The sequence below is a fragment of the Pteropus vampyrus genome, unplaced genomic scaffold, assembly GCF_000151845.1.
Source record: "Pteropus vampyrus isolate Shadow unplaced genomic scaffold, Pvam_2.0 Scaffold617, whole genome shotgun sequence".
Lineage (NCBI taxonomy): Eukaryota > Metazoa > Chordata > Mammalia > Chiroptera > Pteropodidae > Pteropus > Pteropus vampyrus.
The window spans coordinates 1-16,791 of record NW_011889398.1 but is presented as its reverse complement, the minus strand read 5'-3'; the positions used below and the strand labels follow the sequence as shown (position 1 = coordinate 16,791).

General features: G+C 47.8%; 4 protein-coding genes across 4 annotated transcripts; 1 reads left to right on the top strand and 3 right to left on the bottom strand.

Moving 5' to 3' along the window:
• Window positions 1–1,460: 1,460 nt before the first annotated feature.
• Window positions 1,461–2,673, bottom strand: BOLA1 (bolA family member 1). The gene is made up of 2 exons (XM_011384675.2): window positions 2,562–2,673; window positions 1,461–2,205 (listed from the first exon to the last, which is right to left on the bottom strand). The coding sequence occupies exon 2, from the start codon at window positions 2,200–2,202 to the stop codon at window positions 1,792–1,794; it is 411 nt and encodes a 136-aa protein (XP_011382977.1). The 5' UTR covers window positions 2,203–2,205; window positions 2,562–2,673; the 3' UTR covers window positions 1,461–1,791.
• A 3,706-nt stretch (window positions 2,674–6,379) lies between these two features.
• LOC105308688 lies at window positions 6,380–13,123 on the bottom strand. The gene is made up of 2 exons (XM_023525738.1): window positions 11,848–13,123; window positions 6,380–11,265 (listed from the first exon to the last, which is right to left on the bottom strand). Exon 2 carries the CDS (start codon window positions 11,135–11,137, stop codon window positions 7,640–7,642), a length of 3,498 nt encoding a protein of 1,165 aa, XP_023381506.1. The 5' UTR covers window positions 11,138–11,265; window positions 11,848–13,123; the 3' UTR covers window positions 6,380–7,639.
• A 958-nt stretch (window positions 13,124–14,081) lies between these two features.
• Window positions 14,082–14,573, bottom strand: LOC111728749 (histone H2A type 2-C). The gene has a single exon (XM_023525740.1). It carries the CDS (start codon window positions 14,508–14,510, stop codon window positions 14,121–14,123), a length of 390 nt encoding a protein of 129 aa, XP_023381508.1. The 5' UTR covers window positions 14,511–14,573; the 3' UTR covers window positions 14,082–14,120.
• A 214-nt stretch (window positions 14,574–14,787) lies between these two features.
• Window positions 14,788–15,288, top strand: LOC105308687 (histone H2B type 2-E). Its single transcript, XM_023525739.1, has one exon. It carries the CDS (start codon window positions 14,838–14,840, stop codon window positions 15,216–15,218), a length of 381 nt encoding a protein of 126 aa, XP_023381507.1. The 5' UTR covers window positions 14,788–14,837; the 3' UTR covers window positions 15,219–15,288.
• The last annotated feature ends 1,503 nt before the right edge of the window (window positions 15,289–16,791 follow it).

Below are 16,791 nucleotides of genomic sequence, written 5' to 3'. Positions count from 1 at the left end.
TCAGTGTCCACTGACAGACAAATAAAGAAAATGTGTTATATACACATAATGGAATAGTATTTGGCCTTACAAAGGAAATTCTGCAATATGTGACAATATGGATGAACCATGAGGGTATTATGCTAAGTCAATTACTGCATGATTTCACATACATGAGTCATCTAAAATAGCCAAATTCATACAAAAGAGTGGACTGGAGGTTGCCTGAGGCTCGGGTGAGAAGGAATGGGGACTTACAATCAATGGGCATAAGCAAGATGAGTAAGCTCTAGGGATCTGCTGTCGGACACTGTTACGTAGAGTCAAGGGTAATGTAAGGTACCCTTAAAAATTTGGACGGTATCTCAATTTTCAGCGTTCTTACCACAATAAAATAAAATTTACAAAAATAAAGTTTAAAATGTTTAGAAACCCCTAAAATAAAAACAAAAACTTGGGAGTAATGTTGCTTGAGAACAAATTTTCTCCAAATCCTCTTGTGTGTCTTTTAAAGATACAGATTCCAGATTCCATTCCTACAGAATCGGAATCCTGTGTTTGGAAGAGAGGGGACCTAGAATCCACATTTTAAACAGCTCCTTTGGGAATTCTTCTCTGAGAGGAAATCTGATAACTGCTGCTTAGGGGTTAACCTAGACCTCCCTCTCAATCTAGTCCATTTCTGTTATAATCAAGCCATTTTCTGATTTTATGGCAGCTCTCTAATGAACTGCCCTTCCATTCACACAGCTGATTTAAGTCAGGGCTCCATGTTCACTCTTGGTTGATCTCTGTGTCTCCAATCTCCTGTGCCAACCCACTTACACATCGCCACCAGATCTGCCCCACAATGCTCTTTGGCATGCCCTTCCCCAAAACCCTTCAATGGCTCCCCTACTGCCCAATCAGATACTGTCTAAACTCTTTAGCCCCCAATGGTCAAGGCACACGTTAATCAAGCTTTTTCTTTAGTTTTTACATTCTATTTCCATATTGAGATCATCAGAGATTTGCTTAGACATTACTTGAGCTCTCTTCAGAAATATGACAACATTCGGAACTCATAACAAGAAGGCTAACGTTTTCTCTGTCTTCTATACTAATTTTCTAGGTTATATTTTCACTGCTTTAGTCCCCCTCCCACGCCCACCCCCGCTAAAGATTTTTCTTACAAATGAAAATCCTTTTGGCAATGGACAGGCTGTTAGAAAGCCAAACATTGAGTTTCCCCCAGGAAACTCAAATGTGTCTACAGTTCCTGTCTTGTCCAATCAGTCACACTGCAGTTTAGTTTCCGTGCCTTTGCGGGGGAAGGAAGTCTTCCCCTTGTCTGCAACACCTTCCCTCAACTTTCTGGTTTAATTCTGTGCTTTCCTTTGAAGATCCAACTAGGTCACTTCCCCCAAAGAAGTCCGTCCTATCCTTCTCCCAAGAACACCTGTAGCACTGATTCAAAAGGCCACTGATAACACAGCAATGCATCTCATATGATAATTCTTCTTTTAATGTGCAGGATTACTTCCAAATCATCAGATCTGGTGGTTGGTTCCTTCGTCACAATTCAACATGAAATGACTGGGCAGCTTTTCCTGAATAGTCAAGGCAAGAGCAGTATCGAGTGATTCTGCTCGTTCCCTGGGTCAGCTTTGATCTGAAATGAGTTGCTACTTTGGAGAATATGTATGTGGCGGCTGAATGGGGCCCAGCGGTCCTCATCCATTACCACCACCGGACTGCAATGAAGGGAAGAGGTCCCAGTAGTTAAATCTCACACAACCCATTCGGATCCTGCTCCTCGCTCTCTCCTGGAATTCAGGGGGTTCTGGTTTTCTTGCTCCCACCCAAGCAGGGGGGACTCGCGTCTAGTTGAGGGTTCTCCCTCCATTGGGCAGGGGTCCGCGCCTGTATGGCCAGAGCGTGGACCGGCCCAGCCAGCTCCTCCGACAGCGCAGCGTGGACCAGCCGGTGTCGCTGCAGGGGGCTCAGCCCCTCGAAGCGAGAGCTCACCACCGCCACGCGGAAATGCGTCTCGCTGCCTGGTGGGACCGCGTGGCCGCTGCTCTCATTACGCAGCTCCAGTACCTCGGGGTTCAGGGCCTGCTCCAACTTCGTGCGAATGGCGGCCTCGACAGGACCGAATGCCCCCGATCCCGCGCTGCCCCGGGACAGACAGACGCGGCCGGCCATGGGAAACAGGCGCCTGCCCAGTTGCCCACTCAGCATCGGCTGCCGTAGAGACAAAAACCAGAGCAGTGAGGGCCAGGGCCTCCCGCCGGGTGAGAGCCCAGCCTCACTACTCTCCCATCCCCACCGCCAACGTCCCCAAAAGGATGCCGCAGGGAGCGGGCCCAGACGCCGGACCGCGAGACCCCGCCCTTTTCCTGTGTGACGTCGGGAAATTTGGCCTCCAGCCGCGGGCAGAGGAGCGGCGACAGCGGGTTAGAGAGGGCTCGCGCGCGAGACGCGTTCGTTCATAAGGGGACTAGCAGGAATGGACTGGAGGTTGCAAAAGCAGGTATGTGCAACTCCGCATTTTCGCTGGGCCAATGTCCCCTTTGAACTTTAGGCTGGGCCCTTTCTACCTGCGACTCGGCCTCGGCTACCGCAGTTCGGATCAGGAACACGACACCAAACGTTCTCGGCGAAACGCAGTCCTCGCGTCTTGAGGCACGCTGGGAAATGGAGTCCTCGCGACGCATCAGTTGGCGGGGCAGTTGCCACTTGGAGCCCCGAGGGCTCACGGAAGTTGTAGTCTCTTATTCTCCCGACCATTGAGGTCGTGGGAGGTTCGTAAGCAGTGGAATGCAACAAACAAAAAACCCACGCGCACACGCAAACAAAAATAAACCGGGAATCCCCGCGCACATGGGTTTGGGACTATTTGATACATTTTATTTCCACTAGGTTTTGTCGATCGTCTAGCCCAACTCCATTTTACATACGAAATAGTGGAAGTCCATTCCATTTATTGAATACGTAGTTACTGCGCGCCAGGCCAGTCCTGCAGGCTGGAGAATAAAGCAGAGCCTGTCTTCAAGGGGTTTACAGAACACTGGAGAAGATGGACAAGTGAGAGGACAATTAATTGCTAAGTGCTATGATAGGGCTCAGATCAAGATGCCAAGGAGGCACGTCACCCAGACTTGGGGGGCCCTGAGAAACTTCGGAGAGGTTTTGGGGGAACAATCTAGAAGAGACAGCACGAAAGTCCCTTTCTCATTCATTCATAGTTGTGGTAGTTACACATACAAAGGCTAGGAGAGAAAAATTTGTGGAGTGGTTCCTTGGGGTGCAGTTAGGTATGGCTAGAGCCCAGGGGACAGAGATGATGGTGATAGGAAGTGGGGTTGTCCGTTTTTGAACTTTATAAAAGTAGAACCACATAGTATGAATTCATGTTTGTCTTCTTTTGCTCACCATGTTAAGATTCATCCATGAGTGTGGCAGTAATTTGTTCATTTTTATTGTCGTGTAGTATTGCAGTTATATGAATATACTATTCTTGTACATGTTTTTTCTTGGCCGCGAACATTCATTTGTTTGGTTTATATCCAGGAGTGGAACTGCTAGGATAAGCCCAATGTTTACTTTTGAAATGACAAAATCACTCAAAGAATTTTTAGGATGCCCCCGCTTCCTTGGTGCCAGGTGCTGTTCTAAATGTTTTGCATTTATGAACTTTTAATTCTTACAACAATCCCACAAAGTAGCTAGTTATTACTCTCGTTTTACCACTGAGGAAGCAGAGACCCTTTGAGGTTAGTAATTTGCCCCCGGTGCAGATGTGTTAAACAAACCCAGAGTCAGGCTGTAGAACGTGCGATCTTAACCATTAAGCTATTCTGCCTCCTAATCCAGCATTTGGCCGCTCAGGTTCCAGGCTCTGGAACCAGGTCCTTTACACTTATTCTAATTTATTCAACTCTATTATGGTAGAATATATTATTTAATTGACAAGCTCCTATTATATCTTCCATCACTCTGGCTACCAAGTCTACTGTTGATAGTTGGCATTTGGAGAGTGATTGTTGACTAAAGAGAAATATTTTAGAAAGGACAACACTAATTTTCTGTGTATTGTTTCATTTATTTATGCCAAAACATTTCACTACCCTCTTAAGAACCAGGTAGAAGGAATTAAGGACTCCTGACTCCAAGATAAAGAAGACATGGTCTCTCCTTTGAGGTGGTCACAAAAAGTGAGACTAAGGCCAAAAGCACAGTAGAGTGGTTCTACCAATCAGGATGTGCCAGAGAGAGGTCGGTACACTGAAGTCGTGTTTGGGAGCAGGGAAGGCCTCAAGAAGGAAGAGGTGATCCTGGGGCTGAAACTGGATGAGGAGGATTCTGCAGGTCGAGGATGAGCATTCTAGCTAGAGGGAACTGTATGTGCAAGGGCAGGGAGCTGTGGAAAAGCCTTGCTCATCTCATGGATGGTTAAGCAGTACAGTATGGAGGAGGCTGGGGGTGGAGGGAAAGGGGAAAGGGAGAGGACTATGGTTGAATGGTGGGATGGAGCTAGAATGCAAAACAAATGTTTGATTAACTAGATTGCCTGGGAAGGAACTTAGTTGCCTTTGGTTAAAAATCCCAGAGGTGTTAAGGAAATGAGATCCAGCCTGTTTGTCTGTGATGGTGTACTATTTTTATAAACAGCCTCCTCTGTTTTACTTTCTAATAGTTCTAGTAAGAATGTTGGGAAAGGAGCTCTGGGGAGCAATAGATAGTAATTGAGAATGGGATTTTACAGATATTGGCCTATCTAGACATATCTAATAAGGTTTTATAGCTGGATGGAATGTAAAGTGTTGTCTATCTTTCTCCAACAGGAAGAAAGTGATGCTGGGAAGGTTAAGTGACTTCATGAAATTGAACAGTTAGTGAAACAATGTGAAGTGGTGAAGTCTTTGACTCAGGCAGACCTGGGTGCTAATCATGTTCTTAATAAGGGTCTGTGTGACTTTGGCAAGTCCTTTAACTCCTCTGTGAAACAAAAAAATTATATCTACTTCCTAGGTAGTCCCCAGCATAAGATTTGTCACATAATTCAGTGTAATTTCTTTTCCTTCCACCTTTTCTAACAGCACAGGATCCCTGTGATTAAAGTAAAAAGAAAAAAAAAAAAATTTCATCAGAGCTCAGAGAGGGGGAAGTCAGCTGGTCCCTCAAGCAGCGCCTTTTGGGGTACACCAGACTTGTGGAGGGGTCCTCACTATCTGGATTCAGACCCTGTAGGTCTGAAAATTCGACACCATCAGAACTTCCAAAGTTGACTGGCTTCTTGGAGACTCACACTAACAAAAAACACCAGAAAATTTAGGAATAGTCTAGAATGCAAATCTGCTAACTTCTAGTGATATATATATCTTCCCGTAACTGGCTCTCCGTTTGTCAGTCATTTTTATCTTGAAATGGAATAAATGCAAAGTTAACTCAGCACAGGATGTGAACTAAGTTAGTGTTCAGAAATTTCACCCAGGCTGAGAAAAGGCTGGTGCTTTCCCAGCTAGGGACCCTTTCATAATAGCACAAACTTGTCTAGCAGACACATACTGTGCTGGAGAAACACAAGACAATCCTGCTGTAATGTCCGTTTATACTCTATGTGGACCAGAGCTATTAACACATGCATCTTCCGAAATGATAATCGATTGGGTTAGAATTGTTATATTCTACTACAAAGGAAACTCTCATCACTTTTGGACTTGGATGTTTCACAAATCTATACCAGCATTCTTACCAGAGGTCATCTCTACAGATAGCTGGTATTAACTAATTTCCAGAATTCTTTGTACTAGTATGTTACCTGCATACCCATTGCTTGATAGCTAGCATGTACTCTATAAATGTTGGTTGAATAAAGGTGAACAGAACATCAGAAAAAGGCTCAAGGAATAGAATTTGTTCTTTTCTATGTAGCATTCTACCACCTGTCTTTATGGGATATCCTCAGAAAAGGATGAAAATGTATGGGGAATATAGAATTCCCAGGGATAGGTAGCTGAGGAGGAAGAAACAGAACTTTCAGAAAAGATTTATACAGAAGGCAGGTGGATTATGCAAAGGAATCCACAGGGGCTGTTGCTGGTCAAAGAGCGAATGATGAAGCAGACAAGAGTATGGAGGAAAAGACTTGAGATTTCCAGGAAGTAACTGACTGGATATGCCTATTGAGATGCAGGAAGAAGATTCTGGCTTAGGTACCTGGAAGATTGTTGGTGCAATTCAGGAAAACAGCATAAGAGCACGGTGGGGTTGTTTCACTAACTTCACATTTGGATAGAGTAGTTGGGACAAATGGGTTGAAATACCCAGTGAACAGTTTGGTACAAGGGTTTTGTCACTGGTGATGGGGTTCTTGGGTTCCCCAAGATAAAAATTGAGAGAAAACCCCAGAAAATTTTCTAGACAAATTTTAATAAGCTCTTGCTTCAGCGCAAGGGTGGCAACACAGAAGAAAAGTACTCCAGACTCAGGGGCTGGCTCTGCTTGGCTGTTTATGAGCTTGGGCGACTTCCTTTTCCAGCTTGTTGCCTGCTCATTATCCACATCCCAGAAAAGTCGTAGTCAGTCAAACCTTGGTCAAATGTACATGTGGACCAGTGGTTTCCACATCTGCAAGGACTGGGGCCCAAGTCTTTATGTGGTCTCATTTCCGCCCCCACTCCCTGGGAGATTTTATCCTCCTTATTCTTAAGGGATTAGGGTCGAAGGTCTCTTCTTCTGTAACTACTTCCTGCTGAACAAGGGTGTTGTCCCTATACCTTGGAGGAATAAAATTCTCCCGCTGCCTGATCTATTGAGAAGGGCTAGGGTCTTCCTTGTCTGGGATGGGCTGGAAGCCTTGTGTGACCATCAGCTTAACATGGAACTGTTGCAGTCTGGAAGATACAATCTTTACAAGGTTAGAGGCAAGGGCCAAAAGAGTAATAAAGGAGAGCTATCAGGGGTCCCAGGAGGGGAGGGAGCCAAGTGATATTTGGCAGATACCCATTAATGGAGTCCCGTAGTTTGAGAGGTAGGGAAAGATTGTGTAGCCACTTGGCCTGGTCTAGATAGGGATGGTATAAGGCGGTGGGAGCAAGCATTGTATTTCACAAGCTGTGCCAGTCCTCGACTGGGAAGGTACCTGTATTGCCGTCTATTAGCCACTCTGATTCGTTTAGGCTACATTCCCCTTTCTTGGCTTCTTCTCTCCCTCTGCAGTACACTTAGGGTAAGAGGAAAAGTCTGGCATTCCAATTGCTAGGGCGAGGACTCTGGCATTAAGGACCATGCAGCCTGTTTAGCTGTCTAGTCCGCTAAGTTATTGTCCTCACTAATTGAAAAATTATCCCTCTGGTGGACTCTACAGTATATAAATGCAAGTTGGGAAGGAAGCTGGACAGCTTCTAGGAGTAAAATTAGCTATGCTTTTGCTCTTTCCAGATGGCTGCATGGGCATGCAGTACTAGAAACCCATATTTGGAGTCAGTGTAAATGTTGAGTCTTAACCTAACTGTAGTGCCCTGATTAGGGCTTAATTCTGCCTTCTGGCCAAGGTATTAGAAGTGCCCTAGCCTCCATTCCTTTATCTAGGCTGAAAATGGCATGTCCCACTTTCCAGGTGACCATTCTATAAAGCTGCTCCCATCGGTGAAACATTCTTCCTCTGAATCTTCTAATCCTGTGAATCTGGCCTGCTATAACATAAACCTGGTCTAGTCTCCACACAGGTGTGCTCTAAGTCCCTCTCTTCCGTAACGGGTAGAAGGGTTTCAGGATTTAAAGTCTGGCAAGTCCTTACAGTGAGGTTCGGGGTATCTAGGAGTAGAGCCTGGTATTTTGTGAGCCGTGTCCTTGTTAGACAGTGTCCCTTGACCTCTAGTACTTTCTGCACCTGATGGGGAGTGAAAACTTCAAGCCTTTGTCCTAAGGTGAATTTTAAGGCATCCTTTACTAAAATAGCAGTGGCAGCCACCGCTCTTAGACAACTGTGCCAACGCTGTGCCACGAAATCCAATTGTTTAGAGAAGTAAGCTACAGGTCGTTGGAGCGACCCTAGCTTTTGAGTTAAGACTCCTAAGGCTATTCCCTTTTTTTCGTGAACGTAAAGGAAGAATGGCTTCTTCAGGTCTGGCAGTCTTAGTTCAGCGGCTTGGTCTGATTTAGTCTTGAGAGTTTCAAATGCCTCCTGACAAATTTCGTCCCAGGATAGGGTTATTTCCCCTTTTCCTTTTAAAGCCTCATATAAGGGCTTTGCTATTAGCCCAAAGTTTGGGATCCAGATCCGGCAAAACTCCACCGTCCCTAGGAAGCTGCGCAGTTCTTTTTTGGTGGCAGGAACTGGAAATGAGGTGATTGCCTTTTTGCGGTCTGGGGCCAGCCACTGGGCTCCTGGAGTGAGGACAAACCCTAGATATTGGACCTTTTGTAGGGAAATCTGGGCCTTTGAGGGAGATACTTTATATCCCCGCTCAGCTAAAAAACTTAGGGTCACTATAGTATTGTGTTGGGAGTCTTGATAGTTGGTACTGGCAATGAGTAAATTATTTACATACTGTAACATCATTCCATTTTTAAGTTTAAGCTCCCTGAGGTCCTTAGCAAGGGCATTTCTAAAGAGATGGGGGCTATCCCGGAACCCTGGGGGTAATACTGTCCAGGTGTACTGGGTGACCTTGTGAGTCTCGGGATTTTTCCATTCAAAAGCAAACAAATATTGGGAGTCTGGGTGTAAGGGGATGCAGAAGAAAGCATCTTCCAAGTTCAGTACAGTATAGTACTGGGTCTCCCCAGGAATCTGAGTGAGGACTGTATAGGGGTTGGGGACTGCTGGGTGAACAGGGACTACTACCTTATTAACTGCCCGGAGATCATGGACAAAGTGGTTTTCTCCATTGGGCTTCTTTACCAGGAGGACCGGGGTATTGCAGGGAGAGTGGCAAGGTCTAATCAATCCATGTTTAATGAGTTTCTCTAGAAGGGGTTGAATGACCACCAAGGCCTCAGCTCTTAAGGGGTATTGATGCTGACATGGGTATTCTGCTCCAGGTTTCAATTCTATTTTCACGGGTTCTGCATTTATGGCACGCCCAGGGGTACTGGTATCCCACACAGTAGCCTTGACTTGGTCTCTAATATCCTCTGGAAGGGTGGAAGGCTCCAGTTTGGGGGAAGTCTGGAGGGAAAATATATGGAATCCCTGTTCCGGCTCTACTGAGACTTGGACATCTTCCTGAAGAAATATGGAGGCTCCTAATTTGGTTATTAAGTCTCCACCAATAAGGGGAAATGAACACTCATGGACATAAAGAAAAGAGTGATCCACAGTTTTAGATCCAGTATCACAAGTAAGAGGAAAAGTAGGTTGTCTTACCTCAGGCTTCCCGTCTATCCTTGTTATGGTGCAGTCATGATTGGAGAGGGGGCCAACCAGTTGAGTCGGGACAGAGTAGGCAGCTCCAGTATCTAGCAAAAAATCAGCTTTCCTACCTGCCATGTCAAGAGTGACCCGACGCTCTGCAGGTGTGATGGTGATCGCGTTCCCAAGAGTCGGAGCTGCGGTATTAGGGCCTTGCCAATCAGAGGTCATCCCCTTGTCTGAGGGGTTGTCAACCGGCCCCAGCTTCCTGGAGTGATCAAAGCATTCCCTGTTTTCTCGCCTCCTCTTTTTTAGGCAGTCTCGTTTCCAGTGTCCTTCCCTTTTGCAATAAGCACATTGGTTTGGCCCTACCCTGGACCACCCTTGGTGGTTATCTTTGGCTGGTCTCCTGGGTGTAGGGTATTCTTGCAGTGGCGGTCTGATTAGGGAAGCCAAAGGCTGAGTTTCCTTTTTAAATCTCCTATATTTCTTTGCTTCCTCTGCCTGATCTCGATTATTAAATACCTTGAAGGCCTCCACCAAGATTGACTGTGGAGTCTGGTATCTTAGTTCTAATTTTTCAAGTTTCCTCTGAATATCTGGAGCAGCCTGGAACCTAAAGTGAAGGGTCAATAAAATTCTTCCACCTTCTGACTCAGGGTTAATGTTAGTATACTTTCTAAGGGCTTCTGAAAGCCGGTTTAGGAAAAGGGCGGGGTTTTCCTCCTTCTCTTGGGTGATCTCCCAAACTTTTTCGTAATTTAACATCTTAACTTGGCACCTCTTCATGCCCTCTGATACACAGGTGATAAGATGTTCCACACTAATCTGACCAAGGTGATCCCTGTAGTCCCATTGGAAGTTTTGGTCTGGGATCGCTTCCCTCGCGACTCTGATCACATCGTGTTGGGGGGTAGTGGCCACTAAGCTATCAGCATACTCTCTGGCCTTCCCCCAAATAAGGGCCTTCTCTTCCAGGGTGCAGCAGTGGGTTAGAACGGCCAGGACGTCTTGCCAAGTCAGGGTAAAAGTTAAACTAAGCTTTGCAAATTCATCCCGAAACCTATCTGGGTCCTCTGAGAAGCTTCCAAATCTCTTCCTGCATTGGTTCAAGTCTGTGAGGGAAAAAGGTTTGTGAACTCGAGCGATTTCTCCGTTTCCGTCAGCAACTTCTTCACGATGCAAACAGCTATTTGCAGGAGAGAGACTATGTGCAGGAGGAGGGGGAGGAGGAAAAGAAGGGGGAGTTCCGGGAGGCGGCCGAGGAAGTCCGGATTGGGTTCTAGCGGGGGATGGAGCTGCGGGAGAAGGGTTTTGAGTCGAGGGGGCAGAGGGGTTAGGAGCAGGGGGACATGGGAGAGGCTCAGCACACGGGACAGGTTGGCGGGGAGGCAAGGGGTCGAGGAGGGCCGCGGGAGACAAATTGGGAGGGGTTAAAAGAATAGGGTCAAAGGGGTCGGAATCTGAAGCGGCTGGGGCGGTGGAGTCAGGTTTCTTCCAGTGCGAGGCCAAGTAGGTCTGGCAAGAATTTCGGAGCTTTGGGTCCTGGCACAGTTTCATAAAAGCCTCAACATAGGGAATTTCCAGACATTTGCTGAAGCGTTTACAAAAGAGGTCCAGCTGGAGAACGGTATTAAGATTTAAAGAACCATTCTCAGGCCATTTGTATTGGTCCCCAAGAGGATACTGAGGCCAGGAAACATTACAAAAGAAAACTAATTTCTTTTTCTTTAGATTGCCTGACTTAAATTTTTTCCAATTAGCAAGGATGCAACCCAGGGGAGAATCTTTTGGGACGCCTAGAGTGTTTCCCATGATAGAGTCAGTGACCAAGGATCCGGGGCTGAGAGCTGGATGGAGTGCTCGGCTTCAAGCGTCCTTAAGGAAATAGTGCTGGTGGACCGATCCGGAAGAGAGAGCCGAGGGAACTAGGAGACCGAGGCCTGTGTAGGGAATACAAAACAAAAACAAAAACCTTCAATGTCTCCAACCTTATACCAAGTTCAGGTTCGGCTAACCTCTAATCCGCCTTTGCTCTGTATAAAATGACAGCGGGTCATATGTTTGATAAGACATTCAGGGGACAAAGATCTTCCTGGTTAAGCCAGGTGTTTTGAGTCCAGGTTGAAAGGAACCGGGACTCAAAGATTCAGCGAGAATTCACAGGGACACAGGTACGAGAAGAGAGTCGACAGAAAAGTTCGTAGACTTTTCAGGCCCCAGGTCAGAGAGAAGACGGGAGAAACACTGGAGAGAATTAGAGAGAGGAACCCAACAGGTAGCCAAGATGGCGCCCAAAGTAGGAAGGACGGACAAAGACCGGTCAGACAACAGGGTAGAGATCTCAAGCCTGCAACAGGTGAGCCGCAGGGGTGGAGGTAGGGAATGGCTTCACAGGGTTCCTAGTTATTAGTGCGAATCTACCCTGTTCCGTGACTGACTTATGCTTTCACGGGAGTCTTCGAGGGACAGAAAATAAGATGTCTGGGCGGGAGGAGGGAGCGGCGGGCCGGAGGCGGACTCACCAGTCCGAGGCCGAATCAAAGGTTCAGGCAGCCGCTCGTCCGAAGGATGAGGCCGACGGGGCTCTTCCCCGCGCTGTCTCGCTGATGTAGGCACACAAAAGGCCCCTTCCTAGTCGCCACGAAATGCTACCAGCGCTGGGCTACTTGGGTACCTCAAAGGAGAGACTGAGAGAAAAACCCGGAAGAACTAAATTTTATTATGCTTTTGCTCGAACCCCCAACGAATCGGCACAGAAAAAGAGAAAGTCCTCTGAATTGATTCGAGAGCGGGTTCTGTTTCGCTTCCTCTTTAAGCTGCCTTTGAAAAACCGCGGGCTTTCGGAATCTTCCATTTCAGGGAGGGGCGTGGCTGCAGTTGCCTCGTAACTGCGTTCGCGCCCGTGCAGTGGGGCAAGATGGCGGACTGCTCGGTACCGCCACTGCCGGAAGGTCGTATAGCGGGCGAACCTTGAGCAACTGCGCATGCGGAACAGTGGTTTCCACATCTGCAAGGAAGAGGTTAGGAGATGAAATCGGCTACTTCTGCATTTTTGTGTAGGGAGCGATGGGATGGTGGCGTTCCTCCTGGCCATCTGGCATTCCTTCGGCTGCCGGGCCCAAGTCCCTATGCTGTCTTATCTGATCTGAAACAAATTTGAATGTTAGTTGAAAGCATGGAGGGGTTAAGACACTTCGGGAAAAGTGAAGAATGGAAAGGGTGGGGAGGGAAGCAGAGCCCAATGGACACACGTATTTAGGGATGGGCAGAGAAATAGGAACAAGACAAGGAAAGTCGGAGGAGATTTTGAAAGCCAAGGGAGCGTTTCAGGGCGGCATCGGACGCCTCCTGGAGGTCAAGAGAAGGAAGACAATTCTATTGTAAGCCTGTTACACCAGATTCCGCGGAGGCAAGGCTAGTGAGGGTGGGGCGAAGCCATACTGCAGGCGGCGACTAAATTGAGAAGACAGGAGGCGGCCTTAGAGGTATATATTCTCTAGGGGAGTTTGGCTGCAATGAGGCAGAAAGGGCGAGACTTGGAGGGTAATTTAGGGCTCAAGGGGCTAATCGGCCTTAGTATCCCGCACTCTTCATTGAGAGTAACTGCACCTGCTGAGGGCTCCCGTAGTTCCTTCGGGTCCTTCTTAGGATTTCCCCTTCCAGCTCTAATTTGGAAAAACAATTACCACCCTTAATTGGGAAAAAAAAGTGCCACTCTGTAAAACAGAACAAAACAGCGCTTTGTTTGAAAGCCTCCTCTCTTTAAAAATCCTGGCATGCAGATAAGAGACTAATTAGTGGCTCTCGGCGATCGGTATCTACGAAATCCGTCATTTCCTGGTAGTACCGGATGCAAACGAGGACTCTGCTTTCTGATTTCCTATTGGCTCCTTGATCGGGCTCCTCTTTTAGCCAATCAAACTATTTTCTTTCACCCCCTCCCGGTTAGCTCTTATAAGTCACACCAAATTGGTTATTCTTTCCATATCCTTCTTGTTAAACAAGTTGTAATCGCTTTTTCAGCCGTGCTGTCAGGACGCGGCAAGCAGAGAGGCAAATCTCGCACCAAGGCCAAATCATGCTCATCTGGCACTGGCCCGTAGATCCCAATGGGGCGAGTGCACCGCCTGCTGCGCAAAGGCAGCTACACCGAGCAGGTGGGCCAGGCGCGCGGGTGTACCTGGCTGCGGTGCTCGAGTACTTAACCGCGGGAATCCTAGAGCTGGCAGGTAACGTTGCCCGAGACTAGAAGACGGGCATTGTCACCCCCAAGCTGGTCAAGGAGGGAAGGTTTCGGCGGCGAGACGCCCAATGGAAAAACACGAGCCGAACTGATAATGCGACTGCAAGCCTTTGAGACAGCACGGGCTTATACGGAGAAAGAACAATAGTGGCGACCGGCCACAGGTGCAGGGTAAAGCAAGCTGATTCATGCCTACAGAACCTGGGCGCAGGCGCACTAGAGTCTTACATAATACACCGGACTTGGGGGTCATGTCCTTAAGTCACAGGCCTGGATCGCCAGGCCGGGGGGCATACAGCTCAAGTTACTCGGGGGGCGTCGCCATTACCCAGGGCGGCGCCTTGCCCAATACCCAGGCAGTTTTGTTGCCTGAGAAAATGGAGTCATAATCTTAGCAAAAACAGGTAATTGAGAGGCTTGACACCATCCCTCACCCAGAAGGCTCTTTTAAGAGCCACCAAAGCGTGTAAAGGGCTGATCCAAATAGCGCTAGCTCTTTTCTTGAAAATTTGGGTGGCTCTAAAAAGAGCCTTTGGTCTTTGGCTTGTCAATTTACTTGCTTTTGGCTTTGTGGCTTTCGGTCTTCTTTGGTAATAAAACGGCCTGGATGTTGGGCAAAACACCGCCCTGGGCGATGGTGACTTTGCCCAGCAGCTTGTTCAGCTCCTCGTCGTTGCGGATGGCCAGCTGCAGGTGACGAGGGATGATGCGCGTCTTCTTGTTGTCTCGGGCGGCGTTGCCAGCCAGCTCCAGGATCTCCGCCGTCAGGTACTCGAGCACGGCCGCCATGTAGACGGGCGCGCCGGCCCCCACCCGCTCGGCGTAGTTGCCTTTGCGCAGCAGGCGGTGCACTCGGCCCACGGGAAACTGGAGGCCAGCCCGGGACGAGCGCGACTTGGCCTTGGCACGAGCTTTGCCTCCCTGTTTTCCGCGGCCAGACATGATTAAAAATGAAGGCGACACTCCCAAAGCTTAGAACCTCGCACCGAAAGGGGATCGAAAGATCGGCGATTGGAAAGCCTTTATAAGCTTTCCTGGGGGTGGGGTCAGAAAGGAGTTTTTCATTGGTTCTAAATTGGCTCCAGAAACAACCAATAAAGTCATGAGTCAGTGTTGTCGCATAGCTATTACTCGAAACGCAAGGTCCTGCATGGCCCAATGGAAACGAAAGACTTCTGGAGCCCTAATTTGCATACGGTGGTTATAAAAGGGTTAGGCCCGCCCATTATCTACTTCTTTTTCTTGCTAACCCTTGTTGTGTGTTCTACAATGCCTGAGCCAGCAAAGTCCGCTCCCGCGCCCAAAAAGGGCTCCAAGAAAGCGGTCACCAAAGCCCAGAAGAAGGATGGCAAGAAGCGCAAGCGCAGCCGTAAAGAGAGCTATTCCATCTACGTGTACAAGGTGCTCAAGCAGGTGCACCCCGACACCGGCATCTCGTCCAAGGCCATGGGCATCATGAACTCCTTTGTTAATGACATCTTCGAGCGTATCGCGGGTGAGGCGTCTCGTTTGGCTCATTACAACAAGCGCTCGACCATCACGTCCCGGGAGATCCAGACGGCCGTGCGCCTGCTGCTGCCGGGCGAGCTGGCCAAGCACGCCGTGTCCGAGGGCACCAAGGCCGTCACCAAGTACACCAGCTCCAAGTGAGTCCCTGCTGGGACGCGGCGCTCCTACGAGTCGCCGGCTGCTTGACTCCAAAGGCTCTTTTCAGAGCCACCCACCTAATCGTAAAAGAGCTCTGTTCAATTTAATTCAGTTCCTTTTCATAAAGTAAGTTACTGTAGTTGGTTGAGGAAAGTCACGAGCTGTGGTACACGTAGCTTTTTAAGCCTTTTTGATTTGAGATTCCTGGCGCGTGACTGACTGGCTTTGCACTCGAATCTAAGGCGCGTCTTTAACCCGTTGTTATGAGTTCTAAGTTACTGAGAATCTGCTCTTCTTCGGCCGCAGACTTGTGTACTGGTGTTTCGGTTAGGCATGTTTCATCGGCTTTCTAAAACGGAATGATTTCCGCCACCTTCATTTAGGAAAGGACCCCAGGACACACTAAACCTGGTTCCGCGAACACTGCGTCACGGCCGTGAAGATTTCTCCCGGGAGTTCGGCATCTGCTTGAGTGCCTGTCAGTTGTACCCAGCGATTCTGAGCACTTCTGGGAGTCCGTGCTTCCAAGTGCCAGGTCCCAGGTCCCAGCTCCTAGTCTTTCCCTGATTGGACGACATAAATATTCAAAATTACCCGCCACCGGGAATTCATAGATTCTGGTTTCTGCCTCCGATTTGGGACTTTGAGATACCTATTGTTTCTTATTTTTGTGGGTCATTTTTGCATTTAATTATCTTATTACGTCTGCATTCAGGCCACTTAAAGGCACTGGTCATTTTAGTTCGTCATTTGGGCTCAAAGTCACCTCAGAGACCCTCTCCTAAGGCATCCACTCAGGAATTTACACCTTTCTTTCCTGCCTCTCCTGATCCCTCACTGTTTTATCTTCCTCCTAGCTGCCATCAGAAATTGTCTGGTTCATTTATTTTCTTTTTTTGTGGTTTTTCTCCTGATACACTTAACAGAGACTTTGCTGGTCAGGTTTTCCTCTATATGGTCACCTATAATCAGTGCCTAGCACATAGTGGACACTTAAATACTTATACAATTGATGTTTGCTTAATTACTTTTCTTATTGCATCCATGGATGGATGGGTGAGGTTCATTTCTTTTAGCTGTATGTAAGACATGATGAAAAGGAATGAGCTCCTTCTCCAAGTCTGTCGGTGGTCACCTTAGAGCAACAGCTGGGAGGAGGCCAGTGTTGATTCTTTTTGCCCCAAAGACGGGGTGGCAGTGGTAGATCTCTTTATGCTTCTGAGTTTAGTGTAACCTCTTTGATTTTCATTACCTCGAGAGCATTGGTCCCTGAAAGATCCTTTTCCCTTCCTTTCTGACCCCCCACCCCCACTCCCATCCTCTGTTCCACACCGGGACGAGCTTTACACTTCACCATCTTATTTGCTTTTCAACACACCATGTAAGACAGACCCTGTAAGATAGACAAGGCTAATATCCTTTTTACAAACGAGGGCGAGAGAAGCAAAGTGATCTGTCCACTGGTCACGCAGCTAATGTTGTCCACCCTCAGATGTGAGGGCGACTGCATTTTAGTTTTATTTTGCACAATTACAGAAGTTGAATCTTTCCGTGCAAGCTTTGATTTTGCTGGTGA